General features: G+C 40.8%; 2 protein-coding genes across 4 annotated transcripts in view; one reads left to right on the plus strand and one right to left on the minus strand.

The window, feature by feature from the left end:
* MGAT4A (alpha-1,3-mannosyl-glycoprotein 4-beta-N-acetylglucosaminyltransferase A) overlaps positions 1 to 2084 on the plus strand; it is a 115653-nt gene extending 113569 nt beyond the window's left edge. Inside the window, exon 16 of the mRNA XM_032877706.1 lies at positions 10 to 2084. Within this exon, the coding sequence (XP_032733597.1) occupies positions 10 to 36 (27 nt within the window). The 3' untranslated portion in view covers positions 37 to 2084. The remainder of the gene's footprint in view (positions 1 to 9) is intronic.
* A 4415-nt stretch (positions 2085 to 6499) lies between these two features.
* UNC50 (unc-50 inner nuclear membrane RNA binding protein) lies at positions 6500 to 25484 on the minus strand. Of its 3 annotated transcripts, none has more exons than XM_032877870.1 (7): positions 25355 to 25479; positions 24320 to 24518; positions 23935 to 24242; positions 22914 to 23034; positions 8630 to 8769; positions 8441 to 8542; positions 6500 to 6715 (listed from the first exon to the last, which is right to left on the minus strand). In XM_032877870.1, exons 3-7 carry the CDS (start codon positions 24212 to 24214, stop codon positions 6579 to 6581), a joined length of 780 nt encoding a protein of 259 aa, XP_032733761.1. In that variant the 5' UTR covers positions 24215 to 24242; positions 24320 to 24518; positions 25355 to 25479; the 3' UTR covers positions 6500 to 6578. The 3 variants fall into 3 exon arrangements, with proteins under 3 accessions (XP_032733761.1, XP_032733759.1, XP_032733760.1); XM_032877868.1 differs by having other exon boundaries at positions 23935 to 24218; positions 25355 to 25478; XM_032877869.1 differs by lacking the exon at positions 24320 to 24518 and having other exon boundaries at positions 23935 to 24218; positions 25355 to 25484.
* Between the last annotated feature and the right edge of the window lie 77 nt (positions 25485 to 25561).

The following is a 25561-nucleotide window of genomic DNA, read 5'->3' on the forward strand; positions in this document are numbered from 1 at the left end:
GTATTTCAGATTCATATTAAAAAAGTCACCAACTGATCATCTGCTAAGAAACCAGTACATTTTTTTCCTGTGAATTTGTTAATTAAAGATAGTTAAGCATGTACCTTTTTTTTTTTTTAACTTGAACACTACCTCTTGTGAAATCTACTGTAGATAAGATGATTGTCATTTCCACTTGGAAAGTGAAGCTCCCATGGATAATTGCATTCATTCGAACCTAAGCTGTCCTCCAATTTTAACTTGACTCAAACATTTTACAGTTATGACAGCCTGTTAATATGACTTGTACTATTTTGGTATTATACTAATACATAAGAGTTGTACATATTGTTACATTCTTTAAATTTGAGAAAAATTAATGTTAAATACATTTTATGAAGGGGGTACTTTTGAAGTTCATTTATTTTACTATTATAGACCCTCTTTTATAGATTATCAGGGATTATATATATATATATATAAATATACATAAAAATGTTATGGAGTTAATTTATTAGAAACATTTAAGAAGTACATATTTTTGTGCAGTAAATTTTTGAATCAATACTTTTTTTGAAAAGTTACCTTGCTTTTTTAATTTCTTTCTATATTTTTCTTTGGAAATGCAAACATTAAAAATGAATGCCATTTTTTAAATGCACTGCCATTTAAGAATGATTCTAGATTGATTTCCTAACTGAAGTACTTTTATAATTGCAGTGATTCTGAACAAAATATTTTCAAAGGCATTTGTCATTCCTTAAAGCCAAGATTTTAAAGACCAACGTCCTTCTTGAGGGTTATTTTACTATACTGTTTATGGTGTTAAAAAAAAAAAAAATCAGTCTGATAAATTTTAATGTGCAGGGGTCATGCATTCAGCCCAAATTATCATGGACTCAACTCATTACATTCCCTCTGATATGTAAGATGACAAACTATTTTTTCTTTTTAAATCTGTGTCTTTAATCCATGAGTTAGATGCATTATCTCTTGTTGATCCTTTTATATCTGCACCCATTTAGTGAGTTCTGACAAAATTTTTTCCAGGTGATGTTATTGTATGAGTCAAAATCATTGAATTTTACAGAAAAAAAGGTAATACTGGTTTTTAGGGAGAGATATTGTAGCAGTTGTATGTTTTTGCAAAGTGACTTGCTCTGTTGGCTTTATGAACTTACAGGTAAATTTATATCTGAAGAGCATTTATTGCTCTTAATAATGTAATTCCAAATGTTATTACTACTGTAAACAAAAAGACTATCAGCCTTAGCAATCAGTGATCTTTACAAAAGTATTTTACTTTTAAGAAGTTCCGAATGATCACCATCAGCTCCCAACCAGTGCATCAGGGGGCTTGCAGGTGGGTTCCAGAGAGATATGCAGAGACTGACCCCCTGAGCTCTCGGACTAGCCAGTGGCTGAGGCCTCCGGGGGCTGGAGGTGCCCCCTGGTTGCCTCTTGCCTGGGGGAGCCTCCCGCGGTTACCCAGGATGCTGAACAAAGAGCTTCCAGACAGCCTTGTTTTCTGTACAGTATGTTGGAGTGAAAAATGTTGGGAAACATGGATAGGGTACACTTCTTTCCATTACTCCTGTTGGAATCATCATCAGTTACTTTCCTTGATCAAAAAGTTACACATGGCCACAAATAATTTTTATGTCCAAGTCTAGTGAAACATTTTTGCTGGGCTTTTTAGATTCACTTTTCACTTTCTTTAATTTACTTTTTATGTTGTCCTTACATTTCCTTGGCCTGATGCCTGCAGGCCAATTTCATTTGAAAAGAATAACCTTTCATTGTAAAACTTTGGCAGCCGTTGAATATTACGGACTGCTGGAACCACCGAGTGTCGGGAGAGAAACCCCTGGGTGGGTTAAGAAGTGCTCTCCTCTCCTTGCTTCCCCAGGAGCCCACTCTGATTTTAGGGAGAAGGAGCATGCGCTGAAGATCAGGGAGGTGACCATGACTGCAGCTCCTTGCCCTTGGGGCTGCTTGGGCTTTAGACTGGTGAGCCGTACCAGCCGGCTTCTTCCTGTGCTTCTGCTCAGCCTCCCCTCCCAGGCTTCGCTCACCCCTCCTGTTCCCGAGAATACTTGGAGCCAGATCTCACCCCCTTTCACAGACTCTCGTGCACTGCTCCCCATGAATTGTTACCAGTGCCTCGTAGCGCCAGGAATAGTGCCTGGCACGTGGCAGGTCCCCCGTCCAGGTCTGGACGAGGGGACCAACTGTTCCAGCCCACACTCCTCTTTCTTTTTAACTCCCTTTATCTACGTTGCTTGCCGTACACTTACATACATATACACTCAGCTGCTGAGTTTTTGGTTGTTCCTGGCGAGTGTGTGTTATGTGTGCGCACACGTTCTCTCACCTGTCAGGCTTCCAGGCAGGCCTGTAACTCATCCTTCCTGTGCTTCGATCATCTCCTTGTTGGTCTTTCCCTGCCCCCACTTCCTCCTGAGGCCATGAGAAACAGCCCTGCTTTCCTTAAGCAAGACACTGTAGGGTAACTCTGGAGAGGAGTTGGGGAGCGACGTCTGGGGACAGAACAGTGGAGGGGGTGAAGAGCACCTGGGACTGAGGGAAGGATATGTACTTGGCCTCCCGAGGACACTGAACCACTTGTATCTGAATAGTGAGTGGGGACACTGTCCTCTGGTGTCCAGTATTTAATTATTAACATATAGAGATAAACCTGGTTTGCATCTGGTATGCATCTCACGTAAAACTGTCGAGACTCTAAAGCTGTGCTGTCCTGAGCAGTTGCCAGTAGACATAGTGGGTGTGTAAATTTAAATTAATAAGACCTTTAGCGCCTCAGTAACACTAGCTACGTTCAGGTGCTCATTAGCCACATGTGGCTCGTGGCCCCTGACTGGACAGCACAGATAGCCTTCTGTCACTGCAGAAAGTTCTGTTGGGACAGCACTGTGTCAGGAGTGCTAATGCGAAGACTTGCAAAACCAGAGGAATGAATTCTGACTACGAGGATAAAAGCAGATGTGCAGAATATATCACAGTGCAGACGAGTATTGGAGGCAAAAAGGTTGAGGACTGTTTCCGGGATTCTGAGACCCCAGATTTCTGAGTTCTCTGCTCTTAAGTCTCATGTGCTCTTTCCAGCACGCGCGGAGGCCCTACTGTGTCGTCAGATGAGAACAGTGGTTTCAGGCAGTGAGATTGAAAAGCTCTGGAAAAAGTGAGTGTGTGTTGGATGATTCAGCAGGCAGGCTGTAGAAGTGTGTGTGTTAATTCAGCCGTGGAGAGGTCTCTGGAAAAGGTATGGCTTTTCAGGTCACTGGTTGCACCAGTAAGTGATCAGGTGTCTTTATTTCAAAACCTTCAGCAACGTTCTGAAGGCTTCTTTTCAGTCTGTTACTGTCACCAAAAGGCGGTCTCCCATCAGTACTGTCCTCAAAGGCAAGTTTGGTTAATGTGGAAACAGCATGTTTGGCACGATTGCTCTCATTAGTGGCACTGTTTGTACTAGCCAAAATTCTGCAGATGACCCTCAGGTACCATAGATGCCGTCCTCCCTCTTTGTGTGTGGGTGGAAGCCATGAATATCACCCATAATCACGTTCAGCTAATCTAACTGTGTGAGCAGGGTTTTCTCAGGCTGGTAGCGTAAGTCAGATTCAAAGCAGAAGGACTCAAGGCACCACCGCTGATGTAAGATGGAGGGGCCACAGGAGAAGAAATGCAGTTGCCTGTCAGGAGCTGAGAGAGGCCTCCATCGACAGCCACAGGAACCGGAACTACAGCCCTACCAACACAGGATCTCCATCAGTTAATGAACTGAGTAAGCTTGCAGCCAGAGTCTTCTCCAGCAGATGAGAGCCCAGCTCCACCAACCCCATGACTCCAGCCTTGTGAGACCCTATGCAGAGAACTTGAATCAAGCCCGCCCTGACTTCTGGCCTGCGGAACTGTGAGATAATAAATAGGCATTGTTTTAAGCCTCTGAATTCGTGGTGATTTGTTATGCAGCAGTAGAAAATGAATACAGTATTTAAAAGATGTGAGGAGGAGAAGTCTTCATACTTGATTCTCTGGAGTTGGGAGATTTTCATAACCACGTGAGTCAAGTCTTACACTAGCAAACTTATAGCTGGGCTGCCTCTGGGGTTTTCTGCCTGAGCATCTCTAGTAGTCTTGATTGAAAGTTTGTTGCCAAAAACTAAGCAATGTTTTCTAAAACAAAAATAAAAACAAAAAACCCTGCTAGGACAGGATTGTTCTCATTCCAGAAGGAGGACCCATGGTATATGGAATCTTCTTCCTGGGAGAGGTATGTGTTTGTGATTTTTCTGCTCTGAGCCTGTTTAGTATATTATTTAAGAATCATGAACAGTGGTATTTTAAATATTAGGAGAGAAAAAAAACTCTGCCTTTACAGAAAGATAATCTACTCTGCATTGAATGAACTTTTTTTTTAACCCCAAACTAACTTTATTGTATAAGCACAGATCAAATCCTGTATGTGCCAACCAAATTTCTGTACTTTGCAGGTATTTTCTAAAATACCTCTCTGCTTCCAAGCCATTAATTGCTATTGAAGCTTGTTATTTTGGTTTTGTACATTAATTTTTGTGCTTATTTTTACTATATCACCATACCCTTGATAGAAGAACAACAGAGCTAAAGGGAAGAAAATGAGAGGCTAAGACGGTCAGAAAGTCAGAAATTGGAGTCCTAATAATCTTTGTGTTCTAGAGGAACCCAGATATCCCAGCTTTCTTTTATAGAAAAAGAAACTTTTCCAAGCTGTGTAGCATTATAGTGTGTTAAATTTGATAGCTGTACAATTTTAATTATTAATCTTGATAGATGCCATAACTAGAATGCTTTATTTCTTTAATGCATGTGAACACACAATGCTAAAAAGACAACAGTATTTAAAAAAAAAAAAAAAAAGGATTTGTTATATATATCCCTATCACCAGTACCTATATGTAAACTCTTCTTGCCTGAAACACTCCACCTTTTTTGGGCACTAATTAGATCATGTTCAAGGAAACAAATGGGAAAGAGCTGGCACTTTGTGTGTGTGTTTGTGTGTGTGTGTGTGTGTGTATGTGTGTGTGAAGAATTCAGAAGACGTTCAAGAAAGTAAGCTGGGTATTGAAAGCACTTTGTGCAAAGTATCATTCCTAGTGTTCACACTGCTGTAAAAATGTGAATAGTGGTGCTAAAATTGTTTTCCAAATAAGGGTTGTTTGTTGTGGGGAATATTTAATGATACTCTTGAACATTAGGGAGGCTACTTTATATATCACTTGCTCCTAGTTGTTTCTTGGTATTAGTAATTAGCAAATCCCTCCGGAGTCAAAGGTTCGGTACTTTAGAGTGAAGAGCCTTCCATTATTTGAAATGCTCGGTTTGCTGAAATTGGGTGAAAATACCTTTAGAAGACCTATTCTCTGAGCCTTAAAAATGGCTGATATTGACAGTACTGTAAGATGCACTGCCAGCAGCTTTGATACTTTTCATTTCAGTAAAGACAGTGATGTTTTCTAAGATTTAGAAATCAGCTGACTGAACGTAACAATTTTGTTTCATTTATGAAATGAAAAACTAATGTGTTTCTCATCAAAAACACTGTTTGGAAAGGTCATAGATGTTTCTGGAAGCACCCCTTAGAGAAGGTGCCTGAGGAATTGCTTTTCCAGGCTGTACCAGATTTTTTTTTCTCCTTAAATGTATTGTACATATTTTCCTTAAAATGTTTTCATTGGGTGAATGGGTAATATCTGTAGTAGTATTTTAGGTACCTGTTAAGATTTTTAAAGGAAGATTATTTCCAAATTTGCTGCTATAATTGAAAAGCTATTAACTGGTCCTGTTGACTGTGCCTTTCATTACTGTTTCTCTGTGCCACAACCGTTCATGTGTTTGGAATAAAGATGTTTAAGAAGCCATGTTGAATTCAAGATTCCTTCTAATAAAAATAGGTAAAACTTAATGAGTAGCAAGTTTTGTTAATGAGTAGCAAGTTTTGTTATTATTAGCTTCAACACTGATAAAGTTTATTTACAACTATTTCTAGTTATGTGGGTTTTGGAGAGGTCTTCAAAGAAAGAAAAAGAGCCTTCATGTTGAGACAGGGATGACCAGTGTTATGCAAGTGTTCACTTGTCTATTATGCCCATGGCAGTAGCCTGTTCAACTGAAGATATTTTGTTTTACATTTTTCTATACAAAGGAAATGCCTGCCAATGATCTTATGGTCTGTAGTGTAGTGATTCGTCTTTGAGTTACATTAAAGGTCAGGGAGGCTTGTGAAGGTTGTACTAGGCAAATGTTGAAAATACAGCCCATTAGAAATGAGGCCAGACTATGAACCTTGTCAGGAACTGATTATCAAGTTCTCCAAATGATTTTTCTTTAAAAAATATTTATTATAGAAATGTACCTTTTAGTAGTTTTAAGGAATGTAATATTTGACAATAGCGTTAACATTATATACTTACTCAAATTTGCGAACTTTACACCCTGAAGAGATCTACAAAGTTTATTTACAAGTTTCAGAAGAAATCATCCCCTCGCCAACTCTGCCTATGGCACAGGTAAGACGGCATAGTCTCCCAGTGCCTTCACTTTACTCTGTACTTGTAGAAGGAGCACAGTGTGTGGGTGAAATTCCATCCTAGTGCCAGGGACAGGCCGTAGAGCAGGATGAGAGGCGCAAATGGATAAAGAAGAATTACTGTATTTTTCAAAAATGGCAATGCTGGAAAAGAAACAAATCAGTTTTTTTAAAAAAAGTAAATCTACCTCATGAACTTTCTGAAAGTGCTTACTACGACAGGTGGGGCCAAGAAGCACCGTGTGTTCTGAGTCCGCGAGCCGCTGCTCTCACGGCCGACTCCGCTCTGCACCCTGCTCGTGGGTGTGGCTGCCGCATCACAGCTGCGCCGGAGAACCCAGGCTGAGAGGTTAGTTCAGCACAAAGGCTGAGTGAGCAGCAGATTCGGAACTCGAGAGGCAAAGTAAGGGACAGATGTCACGAAATACTGAACAGTGGTGGATTTACCGAGGGGACTGCCTCAGAAGCCTCTACGAGTCCAACTTTTAGCTCTTTGAGATTTCCCAGTACTGGAAGCATAACACCTCCCCTTTACATGAGATCGACTAGTAAGTGTCCCAGGCTTCAGGAAAGAACAAAACTCCCAAATACAAAATCTGTCCCTCGAGTTCCTGCCTGGCTCCATCAGTACAACATGCAATTCTTGAGCTTAGGGGTCATTAAGTTCAAGCCCCACACTGGGTACGGAGCCTACTTTAAATAAATTTTAAAAATAATAAAATCTGGGGACGCCTGGGTTGCTCAGTTGGTTGGACGACTGCCTTCGGCTCAGGTCATGGTCCCGGGGTCCCGGGATCGAGTCCCACTTCGGGCTCCCAGCTCCATGGGGAGTCTGCTTCTCCCTCTGACCTTCTCCTCACTCATGTTCTCTCTCACTGTCTCTTTCTCAAATAAATAAATAAATAAAATCTTAAAAAAATAATAATAATAATAATAGTAAAATCTGTCTCCAAAGATCCAGGTTTTCTTCTTGGTCACTACTTAGTGGGTCCCTACCACATGCATTCTAACCTAAATATTTATTTTCTAGAAAGTTGCCAAACTGAAGCCGAGCTGTACTCAATTTAATTATAGGGAGTTACCAAATGAGTGATCCAAATCCATTAGAGAAACCACCATGTTGTAGTATGCTAATCACAATTTAGAGCTTTCTCAAAATAAGTGAAAATTCATAAAAACCTGAACATAGTATGTCAAAAAAAACCTCCTCTGAATTAGAGAACGGACTCCCCGTGTCCAGAAAAGTATTACAACTTGAGGGGGTTACATGGTCCTGGGCAGAGTGGCTAGCATCTGGGGCTGGGAACGCCTCTGAATAGAGGAGTTGTATTTGTGCACCAGAGTGTGTATTTACAGTGAGGTCCTGACCCTCCAGAGTGAAAAGAAAGGGCAAGCTGAATTAATATAAAGGTTTCTCATTCATACTAAGAAAAAGAAACTTCTAGAAGGGTTTAGCAGTAAAGGTTGGGCCTGAATTGTGACCATCTGTAGAACCACACAGTGATCATAAAAACAAAGTGAGGCAAAGGTTTTAACACCTTGACAAAGGTTTGTAAAGGTTCGTTTAGCTCTGCGACCATACATTGGACCCAGCCCATGTCCCACCCTAACTGGCCACTGGCACCCAGAACCAGAAAGCCAGGGACAAAAGGAAGTGGGTCGTGTGTTCCTGCAAGTAAGATATCAGTATGGTTTAACACGGCTCCTTAAAATTACAAAATTTGTTATACACCAGCCATGCCACTTTCTAGCTGAATGGACAAATTAAAATTTCTGTGCCTTCATCCGAAAGTAAGCTACTTACGTTACTATTACAGCACCCCTCCCCCTGCCCCCGTTTTCAGTCAACCAAACCCATTCATGACTTACCACTGTATCCTAGAAAGGTTACGTAGATATAATAGCCCACTGCCACCAACCACAAGGTATTTCCAACAAAATAGCCAATAAATGTGTCCGTCAGGATAACATCTGCAAAAGAGATGTGTACACTGAATCTCTTTTTAGTGCATACAATGGTGACTTTTTGTTGATAGTGTAACAAGCAACACTACTTACGGTTAATGAAGAAGAGCTGGATAAAATGCAGAATGACTAAGAGAGGATAAAAAGCATTCAGATGCACATCGAAGGCATAACCCCACTCCACATCGTAGTCTCTGCTTTGCCGCTTCACTAAGTACTTGTTCGAAATAAACCTGAAGAGCAAAGTTAAAATTTCTTTCACAATACAATAATGTTAATTCCGTAAATATTTACTGACTACCTTCTGTGTACCAAGCATTCCTCAAGATACTGGAGACCAAGAGGTGAACAAAACCGATCTCTGCCTTCAGCCTTGCTGGAGTCGTCAGATGGCATGATGGAGAAAAATCAAGCAATAAAGAAGGACAGAAAATACAAAGTTGAAATGCAGTATTAAATAGGATAGTCCTACGAAGGTAACATCTGGGTCAAGACCCAAGGGGAGGGATGGGAATTACCTGGGGCAGAGCATTCAGGCAGAGGGGAGTCCAAACACAGAAGTGGCAGAGGTGGACGAGTACAGAGATGGTGGCAGGGGACCTGGCTTGTTTGAGGCATGGGTGAGGAGACCAGTGTGCCTGGAACAAGTGAGAAAAGTAGCAGGAAATGAAGCAGGAGCCAGATCTTCTGGCGCCTATGGCCATTTAAGACCTTTGGGCTTTTATTCTCCATGAAATAAGGAGTCACTGGAGTTCCCAGAAGGGTGTCTGACTCACTGTTTTAACATAGTTCCTGTGACTGTTGATCTGAGAACAGACTACAGGGACAAGAGGGGAAACAGAGACACAAATTGGGAGCCTACTGGGAAAAAGGTGAGCAAGGGTGGTAGTAGTGGAGGTGGTGACGTGGGGAAAATGAGCAGTCAAGGGTGACTGAGAGATTTCTGCCTGAAACCAATGGAAGACTGAGCTGCCATGAGCCACTATGGGCATGGCTGCAGAAAGAGCGCTGTGGGCAGTGCAGAGATTGGATTTGGATGTGTCATGCTGAAGATGCCCGTTAACATGGAGTAAGAAATACAGTCTGGAATTTAGAGAAGAGGTCGAAGATGGACATACAAACTCATCCATGTGTATATGGTATTTAAGGCCATGGGCCTGAGTAAGACCCCTCCCCCACAAGGAATGAACTAGATACATATAGGTCCAAGTCCTAACACCAAATAGCTCACCTCTCCATTAAAAGATGAGGAAACAGGGAAGCGTGCCAGTGATGTACCTAGCCATAAGAATAATTCTTCAAGCTTCTGTCAGTGTTCTACAACATGACCTATGAGTTCAGTTAAATGATGAGTGAATGAGAAGTAAAATACCCATGTAAAAGAAAATTAGACCTTCAAAGGGTAGTAACAAAAAGGATCATTTGTATTAAAAACACAGCTGCAGAAATTCAGTGGACTTTCATGTGTGTGATTTCTTTTCAAGGGTACGGTTAAAATGTGATGCCTACCGTGGAAATAAATAGAAAAATAAAACAAGGGACAGAACATAGTACAGTACTAATAAAACAGGTCCGTACAGTTAACAAAATATCCAACTAATATAGCTTTGTTTGAACAAACTCTTAACTTAGCAAAATATCTTCCACTTTAGCCAAGAACACGTGCCGTTAAAAGAACAGAACAAGCGCTCCGCTCACCACCCCAGAGCTCCCATTCCGTGCTGCTCCCACTCCTGTGCTTATTCTGTACATGGGCACTTCTGTCCTCCCTCTAGAACAGATACTCCTGGGAGAGCTCAAGACATCTGCGGTTTTCACCTCCCACCTCCATATTAATGATGCCAGTCCTGTCCTCTTCTTGGCCCAGACTGTGGCAGCGTCAGAGTCCTCTACCCGAGTCGACCTTCATTTCCACTAAAATCCTCAAGCCACCAGAACTCAGCACATCTAACATGGAATGCTTCATCGGCACCTGCCATTCTTCCCTACACTCATCATACCCAATTCTCACAGGTGCTCTCTGATCCATCTCTCTCCTCTCTTCCTGGCCCACCGTGCTGTCTGGGCCTGCTCTCCTCTTGTGCAGACTCCACAGCTGTATCCAGCTTCAGCTCCTTTGCAGCCACAGACTGGATTTTCCTTCCAGTGTGAATCTGCTACTTGCTTACCGCAAAGCCTCCAAGTTCTCCACCTCTCTTCCATTCCCCAACCAGCACATGCAAGCTATGCGAAGAAGTCCAATTCTTTTTTCTGAAGTGCACTAAAGGCCAAATTCTACAGTCCCCTATCTTCCCGAGCTGGTGAGTGTCACCCTGTACTACCAGACCTGGTATGCTGCTTCTGACTGCCATGCCTATGCATTTGGTACTAGGAATCAATGGTCCCATCTCCCCCTGACATCTCCTCCTGCTGGTTCCTGTGGCACCTCTAGGATGACAGCAACCACATGTCACCATTTCTTTTTTTTTTTTTTTTTAAGATTTTATTTATTTATTTGACAGAGAGATCAAAAGTAGGCAGAGAGGAAGACAGAAGAGGAAGCAGGCTCCCTGCTGAGCAGAGAGCCTGATGCAGGGCTCAATCCCAGGACTCTGGGATCATGACCTGAGCTGAAGGAGAGGATTTAACCCACTGAGCCACCCAGGCGCCCCCATGTCATAATTTCTAACACAATTCATAACACAATGCAACACAATGTAGCTTTTGAGAAATATACCAAGTCAGCCCCTTCCTTTCTTTTCTTCTTCTTTTTTTTTTTTTTTTTTTTTTAATAAGTAGGCTCCATGTTCAGCGTTGGGCTTGAACTCAAGACTGAAATCAAGACCTGAGCTGAGATCAGGAGTTGGATACTTAACCAGCTATACCACCTAGGCGCCCTCAGAGTCCCTTTCTATTTAACTGAAACTGTAATATGGACTCACACTAAAGCTGCTGAACTCCAGAATGACTTGGTCTCTGTGGCCCTCCAGAGTCAACGCATTCACGGTAGAACACCTGCTATAACCTATTCCTCTGAAAGGCTTATTTACTGAAATTATTTCATACGCCATGTTTTTGATAATGAATATGTAATTTATATTAGTTAGTAGTAGTCTTAAGCCAGATTTTAGAATTCCAAATTAATGACACATAGCATTTACTGCCTACCAACCACATACAAAACTCTAAGGAGTTACAAATGGAAACAATACATTGGTATCATCAGAGTTATAGTCTCAGGATTTGTTTAAAATATTAACAGCCACTGGGGCACCTGGGTGGCTCAGTGGGTTAAAGCCTCTGCCTTCGGCTCAGGTCATGATCCCAGGGTCCTGGGATTGAGCCCCGCATCGGGCTCTCTGCTCAGGAGGGAGCCTGCCTCCCCTTCTCTCTGTGCCTGCCTCTCTGCCTCTCTGCCTTGTGATCCCTGTCAAATAAATAAAATATATTAACAGCCACTATTTACTGAGCACTTCCTATATACCAGGTACTTTTCACACCACAATCTTTTCAAATACCTTACAAATTAGATAACTCCATTTTTAAAAAGATACCAGGACTAAGAGTTACACTAAATGAGCCGGCATTCGAACCTAGGCCTCTCTGTGACTAAAATTTCCATAGTGTTTTCTCTGATACACAATGACCACGACCCCTACTCAACCACCGGCCTTTTATGAGCTCACTTGACATATACAGTCCCCTCATCTGGCATGCAAACCATGTAAGAGCCTGCATCTATGAGAAAATGGAAAAACCAAATGCTGGAATTAAACACTTCCACTCAGTACACTACCGTCGTTAAACCAAACCCAGAAGTGACCTGCATACCTGTTCAATAAAACCTGCGCCACGGCAAGAAGGCACCGAAAGTTTAACAAATCCTTTTTCAAATGTTCTTCATTTAATGTCTGATATTCAAAGTGATGCCATGAAATAACCCTCTATATAGCTTAAACACCTAGAAGTGACCCACTGACAAATACAGGAAAAACCATGCCATGATCTGGACAAGCAGACTTGGCTAACTGTGTAACAATTTCGCAAAAACCAGACTTTGTTATTTCAGTTCACTTATTTGCTACACTTTGACAATACAGACCATCCCTTAAAGTATTTTCTGATACAAATAGTGACTTAGGGAGGGCAAGTTATAATAATCTTGGCAATCAAAAGTGATGCTTTCAGGAGACAGGATTCAAGATAGTGATGGAGGAGGACCCTGACAAACCACGGACAACCAAATCTACACCAACATACCGAGTAATTCCTCTGGAAAAAGAACTGAGGGCTGACTGAACAGCTTCTGCACAACAAAGGACAGAGGGACCACACAGAGAATAGGAGAGATGGAGACACAGTAACAACAGAAACCCCACCCCTGACACGCCAAGTGCGGTGGGGAGGGACAGAACCAAGGAACCAGGAATAGATTCTAACACGCGAAGGGATGGAAAAAAGCCTCAGTTTCAAAGGGCAACTAGATTTCAAAGGAACCAGCCCTTGAGCATCTGCCAAACAGCTGGGACCTGAGGAACTGGTCTCCAGTAGTCAGAGGGCTGGCAAGTGCCACAGTGTATGTTTCCTCTCTCTCCCAAGCCCAACACTGACAGCACAGATGGGAGTGGGACATGGCCACCCTGCCAGCCTGCCACTTCATTGAACCCTGGGACCCTAGCCACATCAGCCCAAGCCCCACTAAGGCACACACAAAAAAGCAGTGGCTTAAAAGACAACTAGAATAAGAAAAAAAACCAAAAAAACCCTCAGCCAATTGGCCAAGGCCTATGGGAACACATTCTGAGGCCAAATGAGCCAGTAAGCACCACTGCTTATGGCCCCTCCACCTCGCCTGATCACTCAGACTGGAACAGATGCCCTCACTAGCCAGCACTTAAGTGAGCCCCACACCCCTAGCATACAGCAACTTTAGCTCCAATTCTCCTACCAAGGTCCCCACTGTGTAGAGCGCCCTGGAAACACCAGCCTGAGCCCACTTCGACTCCAGCTATTCCATCAGGGCCATCCCCATGCAGAGTGCCCCAGGACAGCCCCGGCTCCCGCCCACTTCAGCCTCAGATGTCCCACTAGGTACACCTGGTGTGGGACACCCAGAGAGCCCCCTCCAGCCCATGCCCACTACAGCTCCAGCCAGCCAAGGCCAACAGGCATCCACAGTCTGTACGGGACAGTCCTAAACAGGACCATTCCTTCAAGAGGAGAAGTAGCCATCCCGCCTAGTTCACAGAAACAAATATAGAAAGTAAAACAAAATGAGGAGGCGGAGGAATATACTTCAAGTGAAGGGACAAGATAAACCGCGTACCTGACAAACGGTTCAAAGTAGTGCTCAACAAGAAGCTCAGCAGACTTAGAAGAAGACAGGGTGAACAGACAGAAAATCTAAGAGCCAAGCAGAGCTGAAGAAGACAGCAACTAAAATGAAAACGACACTAGAGAGAAACAGCAGCAGATTAAAGGACACAGCAGAATGGACGAGCAATCTGGAAGGCAGGAAATGGAAAGCAACCAAACTGAACAACAAAAAGAAACAAGAATTAAAAACAAAAATAAGGACAGATTGAGTCTTGGGGACAATTTCAAGCATATTAACATTTTCATTATGGAGATCCCAGAAGGAGAACAGAGAAGGGCAGAAAACTTACTTGAAGAAATAATTGCTAGAAACTTCTCTAACCAGGGGAAGGAGACAGACATCCAGGTCCAGGAACATAGAGAACCCTAAACAAAATGAACCCATGAAGGCTCACACCAGTGCAAATAATAATTAAAATGTCCAATATTAAAGATAGAATCTTAATGCAGCAAGAGAAAACACAAGGAAGGCCAATAAAGCACTCAGTTGATTTCTCAATAGAACGTTGCAGGCCAGAAGGAAGTGACATGATAAATCCAAAGTGCTGAAAGGAAAACACCTACAACCAAGAATACTCAATCTAGCAAGGTTAACATTCAGAACTGAAGGAGAGAGTTTCTCAGACAAACAAAAGCTAAAGAGTTCACCACCACTAAACTGTCCTTGAAATATTAAAAGGATCTCCTTATGCAAGAAAAAAAAGCCAAAATTAAAAGAAAAATGTGAAGAAAAAAATTTCACAAGTAAAAGCAAATATACAATAAAGGGAGTAGATCACTCACTTATAAATCTAGCATGAAGCTTAAAAGACAAAAGCAGTAAAACCAATTATACCTAAAAAAATTAAAGGACTTAGAAAAATAATTGTAAAATATGACAAAAAACATGGAGGGGGGCATAAAAATGTAGTGGTTTTAGAATGTGTTCCAACTTAAGTGACCATCAACTTACTAGAAACTGCTATATACATAGAATGTTATATATGAACCTCACAATAAGCACAAACCAAAACCTATAATAGATACACAAAAAAACAGAGAAAAGAATCCAAGCATAACACTAAAAAATGTCATCAATTACAAGGAAGAAAAGAAAAGGAACAGAAGAACTACAAAAACAAGCAAAAAACTAACAAGATAGGAGTAAGTACATACCTACCAATAACTACTTTCAATGTAAATGGTCTAAATGCTCCAATCAAAAGACAGGGTGAACTAGAAATCTAGCCACAGCAATCAAACAGAAAGAAATAAAAGGCAACCAAACTGGTAACAAAGAAGTAAAACTTTCACTATTTGCAGATGAGTTGATACTATATATAGAAAACCTGAAAGACTCCCCCCAAAAACTGCTAGAACTGATAAATGAATTCAGTAAAGTTGCAGGATACAAAGTCAATGTACAGAAATTATACACCAATAATGAAGTAGCAGAAAGCGAAATTAAGGAAACCTATCCGCAAAATCCCTAAGAATCAAAGAGATGAAAGACCTGTATTGTGAAAACTACAAAACACTGATAAAAGAAATTGAAAACACAAAGAAATGGAAATATATTCCATGCTCATGGACTGGAAGAACAAATACTGTTAAGATACACTATTTTCATTCATAACAAAGCAATCTACACATTTAATGCAATCTCTATCAAAATACCAATAGCATTTTTTTACAAAACTGGAACAAACAATCCAAAAATTTGTATGGAACCACAAGAGACCCTGAATAGCCAAAGCCATCTGAAAAAAGAAAAACAAAGCTGGAGGTATTACTATTCCAGATTTCAAGTTATACTACAAAACTGTACTGATGAACACAGTAGGACACTGGCACAAAAACAGACTCATAGGGCACCTGGGTGGCTCAGTGGGTTAAGTCTCTGCATTCGGCTCAGGTCATGATCTCAGGGTCCTAGGATCGAGACCTGCATCGGGCTCTCTGCCTACTTGTGATCTCTGTCAAATAAATGAATAAAATCTTAAAAAAAAAAAAAAAATAGACACAAAGACTAATGGAACACAACAGAAAACCCAGAAATGAACCCAGAATTATATGGTCAATCTTTGACAAAACCAGAAAAAAAGACAATCTCTTCTACAAATGGTGTTGGGAAAACTGGACAGCTACATGTAGAAGAATGAAACTGGACCACTTTCTTATACCACACAAAAATAAATTCAAAATGTATTAAAGACCTAAATGTTAGAACCTAATACCATAAAAATCCTAGAAAACACTGGCAGTAACTTCTTTGACAATGGCCATAGCAACTTCTTTCTAGATAGGTCTCCTGAGGCAAGAGAAACAAAAGCAAAAATAAACTACCGGGACTACATCAAAATAAGATGCTTCTGCATAGCAAAGGAAAAAACAAAACTAAAAGGAAACCTACCGAATGGGTGATAGTTGGGCAAATGATCTACCTGATAAAGGACTAATATCCAAAATATATAAAGAATTCATAAAACTCAATACCCAAAAAACCAATAATCCAATTAAAAAATGGGCCAAAAACATGAACATGCATTTTTCCAAAGAAGACATCCAGATGGCCAACAGACACATGAGAAGATGCTTAACATCACTCATCATCAGAGAAATGCACGTCAAAACGACAATGAGGTATCACCTCACACCTGTGAGAATGGCTAAAATCAACAACACAAGAAACAACAGGTGTTGGTGTGGAGAAAAAGGAACCCTTGTCCAATGCTGGTAGGAATGCAAATTCGTGCAGCTACTCTGGAAAATAGTGTGGTGGTTCCTCAGAAAGTTAAAAATAGAGCTTCCCTACCATCCAGCAACTGCACTACTGGGTATTTACCAAAAGAATACAAGAACACTAATTTAAAGGGATACATACACCCTTATGTTTATAGCAGCATTATTTATAACCGTTAAGATATGGCAGTAGCTCAGTGTCCATGGACTGATGGATGGATAAAGAAGATGTGGCATCTATAACGGATTATTATTCAGCCATAAAAAAGAATGAAATCTTGTCATTTGCAACAATATGGATGGAGCTGGAGAGTATAATCCTAATAGAAAAAGGTCAGAGAAAGACAACATATGATTTCACTCGTGTGGAATTTATGAAGCAAAACAAGCAAAGGAAAAAAAAAATAAGAGAGAGACAAATTAAGAAAAAGACTTAATTAGAGAGAACTAATGGTTACCAGAGGGGAGATGGGGGTGGTGAAGTAAGTGATAGGGATTAAGGAGTGCACTTATGATGAGCATAGGGTGACGGGTGATGTATGTAAGTGTTTAATGACTATTCCATACACCTGAAACCAATGTAACACTTTATGATAGGAATTAAAATAAAAACTTAAAAAAAAAAAAGACATACGACGACTGAATGGATAAGATAACAAGACCTAGCTATATGCTGACAGCAAGACTCACTTCAAACCTATAGACATATACAGACTGAAAGTGAAGGGGTGGAAAAAAAGATACTCTATGCAGATGGAAGCCCCCCACCCCCCCAAAAAAGAAATAGGTAGGTATTACTTCTCAGGGTAGCAATACTTCTTTCACATGAAATATGCTTCAAAACACTGTAACAAGAGCCAAAACAAGGCACTACATAATGATAAAGGGTTCCATCCAACAAAAGAATGCAACAATTATAAATATCTATGTACCCAACACAGGAGCACCCAAATACATAAGGCAAATACAGAAATTGATAGTAATAGGAGCAATTGGGTGACAAACAATCCAAAAATTTGTATGGAACCACAAGAGACCCTGAATAGCCAAAGCCATCTGAAAAAAGAAAAACAAAGCTGGAGGTATTACTATTCCAGATTTCAAGTTATACTACAAAACTGTACTGATGAACACAGTAGGACACTGGCACAAAAACAGACTCATAGGGCACCTGGGTGACTCAATGGGTTAAGCCTCTGCCTTGGGCTCAGGTCATGATCTCAGGGTCCTGGGATCAAGCCCCAAATCCGGCTCTCTGCTCAGCAAGGAGCCTGCTTCCCCTAACACCACCACCTAACTCTCTGCCTACTTGTGATCTCTGTCAAATAAATAAAATCTTAAATTGATAGTAATACAAAACAGGGGACCTTAACAACCCACTTACATCAACGGATAGATCATCCAGACAAAATCAATATGGAAGGAGTAGCTTTAGACAACCTATCAGATGCATATACACAGAATATTCCATCCAAAAAGAGCAGAATACACAATCTTTTCAAGTGCATATAAAATGCTCTCCAGAACACATCACATTTGAGGCCATAAAACAAATCTCAATAACTTTAGTAAGACTGAAATCATATCAAGGATCTTTTCCAACTACATGGTATGAAACTAGAAATCAATTACAAAACAAAAAACAAAACTGGAAAAACCATAAACATGTGAAGGCTAAACAACCTGTTACTAAAACACAACAAAATACAACAACAAAACCAAAGAGGAAATTAAAAAATACCTTGAGACAAATGAAAATGGAAACACAATGTTCCAAAAATGTTTGGGACACAGCAAAAGCAGTTCCAAGAGGGAAGTTCTAACAGGCATACCTCAAAAAAAAAACAACAACAAAAATTTCAAGTAATCTAACTTTACACCAAAGTATGAGAAAAGATGACAAGCAAAACCTAAAGTTAACAGAAGTAAGAAAGTAATAAAAATCAGAGTAAAAAGAAATGAAATAGGAACTGAAAAAAATAGAAAAATCAACAAAACCAAGAGCTGGTTCTTTGAAGAGATAAACAAAATTGATAAAACACGCAGCCAGAGAAGAAAAAGAGACAGAACTCAAGTAAGTAAAACCAGAAATGAAAGAGAAGTAACAACTGACACCACAGAAATACAAAGGATTACAACAGATTACTATAAAAAGTTATAGGACAACAAATTAGACAACCAAGAAGAAATGGATAAATTCCTAGAAATATACAATCTTCCAAAACTGAATCAGGAAGAAATATAAAATCTGAATACACATATTATTATAAGTAATGAATTTGAATTGGTAATCAAAATACTCCCAACAAATAAAAGTCCAGGACCAGGTGGTTTCACAGGTGAATTCTAACAAATATTTAAAACAGAGTTAACATCTATTCTTCTAAATACTATTGGAAACTATTGGAAAATACAGAAGAGGAAGAAAAACTTTCAATCAACCAAGGCTGCAGCCTTCTACCCCCTCCACCCCCAAACAGGCCAATTCCTAGCCTCTGAGCCACCATGGAGCTTTCTTTGTGATAATTAACAAGGATTTAAGTGTTATATAAAACAATGCCCTGTGAAATCCATTGTTCCCTAGAAAGTTTAAAATGACTCCCCCATACATAATCCTAAATGACAGCTCTTCCTCTCACCGTAGTTGCAGATGGTTTTGAAGTGATTATTTTCAGCTCCACATTCAAGTTTTCCTATCAGCCTTATTAGAGGCTGTTCTCCTTACCCCGGAGAAGGGATCCCAGATACCTTCCCCAGGTTCAGAGGCTGACAGAAAAATCCCTGATATCTTAGAAAGACTACTTCCCTCCAGAGATTTAATGGAGATTATTACCTAAACATTTTTAAATCCATCTGAGAAAAGTTAGTTTTAGATTCAGAGGGCAATGCAAACACAGAAGCAGGCAGTCTTTCTGATGAGATACTAGTTTTGAGGATACAAGAGGCAACATGGAGAAGTAAAATCTCAAGTGCTTTCCTTAACACAAGGTCTTCTAGAAAGTCTCAAAAAGATGGATACTAGGAAGATTTCACCTTTGCAGGCCTTGGTAGAACAATTCCAAAAGTTCTACCGTTATGGACTGGTGACCTCTGACAAGGGCACAATAAAAAAAAAAAAAAAAGACAAGAAAGCTGGGTATCTCCAAAAGAACATCTTTAAGGGCTCTGACTAGTGGTCAAAATGTACTAATGTTTGGTATCAGAACTGTTTATATAAAGTGAGGACCTTATACATGGGGGAGAAGAGATTTAAGTAACACTTGGGGCAAGGAATGGAACCCACAGAATAGGTAGAAGATCACAGGTAGAACACTTGCAGCTTTAACACTGATATTTATTTTGTGACGCTAAACTCTCTTCCAATTTCTCAGAACACCTGAGCTGGCTTTACCTTTGCTATCAATCAATTTTCTATCAGGCCAGCATTACCCTACCAAAATCAGACACAGACATTTCAAAAAAAGGAAAAGTACAGGCTAATATCCTTGATGTATAAAGATCCAAAAACACTCAACAAAGTATTAGTAAACCAAATTCAGTAATACATTAAAAGTATTTTTCACTTGATGAAATGGGATTTATTCCAGGGATGGAAGGATGGCTCAATATGTGCAAATCAATCAATGCAATACGTTAACAAAATGTAGGACAAAAATCACAGGATCATGTCAACAGATGCAGAAAAAGCATCTAACAAAATTCAACATTAGTTCACGATGAAAACTCTCAATAAAATAGGTTGGGAGGGAATGTAGCTAACAATGCAGGCCATAGATGAAAAACCCACAGCTAACAACACACTCAATGGTGAAAGGCTGAACACTTTTCTTCTAGGATCAGAAACAAAACAAGAACATACACTCTCACCCACATAGCACTGGAAGTCCTAGCCATGGCAATCAGACAAACAAAAGAAATAAAAGGCATCTAAATTGGTAAGGAAGAAATACAACTATCACTATTTGCAGGTGACATGATACTCTATACAGAAAATCTGAAAGACTTCACCAAAAAATATTAAAACTATTCAATGAATTCAATGAAGTTATAGGACATAAAATTAATATACAGAAATCTGTTGTGTTTCAATACACTAATAAAGCAGCAGAAAGTGAAACTAAGAAAATTATTCCATTTACAATTGCATCAAAAAACCCCAAAAACCTAGGAATAAATTTAACCAAGGAGATAAAAAACCTTTACTCTAAAAACTCCAAGACAGTAATGAAAGAAATCAAAGAGGACACAACCCAAAGAAAGATACTCCATGATCATGGATTGTTAGAACCAATATCATTAAAATGTCTATAATACTGAAAGCAACCTACAGATTCAATACAATCCCTATCAATAACATTTTTTAGAGAACTAAAACAAAGAATTCTAAAATCTGTATGGAACCACAAAAGACCCCAAATAGCCAATGCAATCTTGAGAAAGAAAAAGCTAAATGCATCACAATCCAGATGCCAAGATATACTACAAAGCTGTAGTGATCAAGACAGTATGGTACTGGCACAAAAACAGATCAGGAGTGCCTGGGTGGCTCAGTCGGTTCAAGTGTCCGACTCTTGATTTTACCTCAGGATCTCAGGGTCATGAGATAAGGTCCCTTATTGGGCTTTATGCTGGGCACTGGAGCCTGCTTAAGATTCTTTCTCTCCCTCTGCCCCCTCGCCCCTGATTGCTCTCATGCTCTCTAAAAAAACAACAACAAAAAAACCCACACAAAACAAAACCAGACAGATCAATGGAACTGGATATAGACCCAAGAAATAGACTAACACTTAGACGGTCAACCTATGACAAAGGAGAAAACCATATACAATGGGGAAGACAGTCTCTTCAATAAATGGTGTTGGAAAAAATGGACAGTTACATCCAAAAGAATGAAAATGGACCACTTTCTTACACCATACACAAAAATAAATTCAAAATGGATTAAAGAACTACATATGAGACATGAAGCCATAAAACTCCTAAAAGAAAACATAAGCAGTAATCTTTTGGACATTAGCCTCAGCAATATTTCTATGGATCTGTCTCCTCAGGCAAGGTAAACAAAAGCAAAAATGAACTATTGGGACTACACCAAATTAAAAAGCTTTGCATAGCAAAGGAAATCACGAACAAAATAAAAAGGCAACCAAGTGAAACGAGAAGAGATTTGCAAGGGATACATTTGATAAGGGGTTAGTATCCAAAATATAAATTATACAACACTTAAAAAAAATATCCAATTAAAAAATGGGCAGAGGAACAGAGCAGACAGTTTTTCAAAGAAGACATACAAATGGCCAACTGACCCATGAGAAGATGCTCAGCATCACTCACCATCAGGGAAACGGAAATCAAAGTACAATGAGATACCACCTTATACCGGTCAGAATGGCTAGTATCAAAAAGACAAGGGAAAACCAGTGTTGCCAAGGATGTGCAGAAAAGACAACCCTTGTGCACTGCTGGTGGGAATATAATCTGGAGCAACCACTGTGAAAAACAGTATGGAGGTATATCAAAAAATTAAAATGAGAAATACCTGATGATCCCACAGTACCAGTACTGGGTGTTTATCCAAGGAAAATGAAAACACTAATTTAAAAAGTTATATGCACCCCTATGTCTACTGCAACATTGAGCAAAATATGGAAGCAATCTTAGTACCCAGCCATAGTTGAATGGATAAAGAAGAAATGGCATATATATGTATTATACATACACACACACACACACACGATGGAAAATTACTTGGTCAAGAAAAGAATGAGCTCTTGCCATCAGTGACAACTAGAGGGTATAATCATATACGAAATATGTCAGAAAAGACAAATAACGTATCATTTCACTTACATGCAGATCTAAAAAACAAAATGAACAAAAAACAAAAACATGTTCATAAATATAAAGAACAAACTGGTAGACGAGATGGAGTTGAAGGAATGGGCGGTATTAGGTAGAGGGGATTCAGAGGTACAAACTTCCAGTTACAAAATAAATCAGACACAGAGAAAGTTCATTACAAGGAATACTGTCAATAATGTAACAACACTGTATGGTGACAAGTGGTAACTATACTTATCTTGATGAACATTTCATAATGTATATAACTGTCGAATCACTGTGTGATACACCTGAAACTAATATAAAATTGTATGTCAACTAAACTTCAATAATAAAAAAAATTTAACTCATGCTTTCAGTTCATGTTACTGGTTTCAATTTTCATCAGCTACTGTATCTCTAATGGAAGCAAATGCAGGCTCTACAGCGGCACTTGAAAAACCAAAGTTATAGTACTTACCACATTAAAGTTGATATGAGAAGACCAACGCCTACACAATCTATGAAAACAACCCAAAGGAGCAGCTTTATCGTCTCAAAAAATCCCATGTCCAGGACAAAGCCAAATCCTATAGTGGACACTGAAAGAAAGATTTGCATGATATATCTAGGTTCTGCTAGGTTCTAGAGATATGGACGGGGCAAATCCCTGCCCTCCAGATGCCCACATGTGTAATGGAGGAGACAGTCTTCCACACAGAATGGCTACTGAACTAACTATAGTTTACTAGTTTACTATGGATGCCCCTGTCTGTGGTTCCCCAGGGGAGTCCCAACATTTAAAAGACCAGCAGTTCTGAATAGGCACTCACATACTTAAGTCCAGGGAAAGGTGAAAAAAATCTTAACACATTTACACTGTAAAGGTGGTTAGGACTCTCTCACTACAGTATTGGAGAATTTAAAAGTAGTGTCTCAAGTTCACATCAGTACTTTTAGAACTCACTCTAGATTTGCCTGTGAAATGCAATCTCCCATCCCGATATTCCTTTTCACAGTAAGTTTGCATTTAGTATCAACTTACTTATCATAGAATTTAAAACACACAGAGTGACTCTGTCCTCTGCTTTTCAAAGATCCAGGGGAACAATTTACTCTGGCATCTGCTTGGGACCTTTAGAACCAGAAAGAATATAACACTCTTTCCTGTGAGATTTTTGAGGCTTCAGAAAGCAAGAAACAGCTTCAAATATCCCAAATTCTGACCCGCAATTCTGCAAATGTCAAGTACAATCTAAAACACTCAGTTTGGGGGCACCTGGGTGGCTCAGTGGGTTAATCTTCGGCTTGGGGTCCTGGGTTCAAGCCCTGCGTGGGGCTCCCTGCTCAGCATGGAACCGGTTCTCCTTCTCCCTCTGCCCTTCCCCTTGCTTGTGAATACTTGTGCTCACTCGCGTTCTCTCTCAAATAAAAAAATAAAATCTTCTAAAACCACCACTCAGTTTGTTCTTCAACTCTACTGTAGATAAACTAACACTTACCACAGAGCCAAATACTTAACAGGACCAAGAAAGCAGGGTCATCTCTGGCCCATTGATCCTTTGTCTGCTTTCGATAATGAAAATTTCTGTAAACTCTCTGTGGGGAAGTAAATAGGTAGAGCATCTGCCATGCAGCAAACTCAAAGTCCATCTGCCGAAAACGAAAAAGTCTTCTCAGGTATTTGTAGCGTTTTGCTCCAGCTGTGTGTCTTGCTGCATCCCTGGAGTTCAACACTCCGTTCCCCTGCATTGAGGAATTCACTGAAATACTTGGTAACATCTTCCTAGATGGAAGAAAAAAAAAAATTCTTTAACAAGTAATCTTGAGAAACTATTGGCTACCAACAACCCTCTTGTGAGATATTTAGGAGGGAGGTCATCTTACCTTTCTGCCACAATCCTTGGTAAGAGGGGTCAAAAACTAATGAAGGTGGTTCTGAGGCTTATTTGGGGCCTCAAGAACTGCCCACTGCACTTCAAGCAAGGGGAGCACCAGAACCTTCTGAACCTTCATAGCGCTTCTACAGGGTCCCTAAGTTTCCCACACTTCACTTCTCTCCTCAGGCAGCCCACCCAGGTAGTTACTGTTAAGCAGGAGGGAGGGGGAGGCAGCACGGGTCAGGGGGAGGGAAGCAGAGAGAGACGGGAAAGGGGAAGGAAGGAGAAAGAAAATCACTAGGAGGTAAGTGACTCCTTCATGAGCACAGAGATGGCTATGGAGCCAAAATCCCCTGCTCTTAATCATCAAGTCGTTAAGAGAATTCGTTTTAAAAGTCCATTAGAAACAATGTTACCAACGAGGTAAAATAAAAGGCCTATTCACACAGGTCGATCAGTGCAAGACCATCAGGCAACTCTTTCAATGGAATGGGATATAAAAACAAAACTCGAGCCCATGGCGTTTTACTCCCTGAATAGTTCAGCAGAGGGAATGGCGGCGTGGGAGTCCGGTGGAATCAATCTGCAGCCCCGTGAGAGCAGGTCACCATCCAGCCCTCACGAACCCGCAGCCCAATTCCCCGCTCCACACCCTCTACCTCCCAGGCCTCCCTGACGCCAAGCAGCGCCTCTCCGAGCCCAGAGGCTCCTCATCTACCCGGGGCTGCGGGTGAGGTTGCCATATTTAGCAAATAAAGACACAGGTCGCCCAGTTACATTCGAATCTCCGATACAGGTATAATTTTTAGTATAAGCATGTCCGAAACACTGTGTCGGACATACACTAAAACGTTGTCCGCGGTCTACGTGAAATTCAAGTGTAACTGAGCGTCCTTGATAAACCCGCAACCCTACCGCCCGCCGAGCAGCCGGACCCGGCTATGGTCACTCCAGAGCCATGGGCTTTGGCCGTGAGGGGCGGGAGGAAAAGGCGCCGGACAAGCGGGAGCAGCGCACGGACGGAGCGGTCCTCAGGTCTCACCTGGAGCCCCGCTGAGGCCTCCAAGGGACCCAAGCTAGCCCACCACCTCCGCCCAGCAGCCAAGCCCAGCAGCCGCCGGGCCAACTTCCCTTCCCGCAACGTAGCCAGTACTGGGGACGTGACGCGTCCCGTGCGTCCACTTCCGCCGCGCGCGCGGCTTCTCGGTCCCGTAGTGTGCCGGGGACCCGCCGGAAGTTGTTGCTGCCG

This window comes from Lontra canadensis, unplaced genomic scaffold, assembly GCF_010015895.1.
Source record: "Lontra canadensis isolate GAN:19392208 unplaced genomic scaffold, GSC_riverotter_1.0 scaffold61, whole genome shotgun sequence".
Taxonomy (NCBI): domain Eukaryota; kingdom Metazoa; phylum Chordata; class Mammalia; order Carnivora; family Mustelidae; genus Lontra; species Lontra canadensis.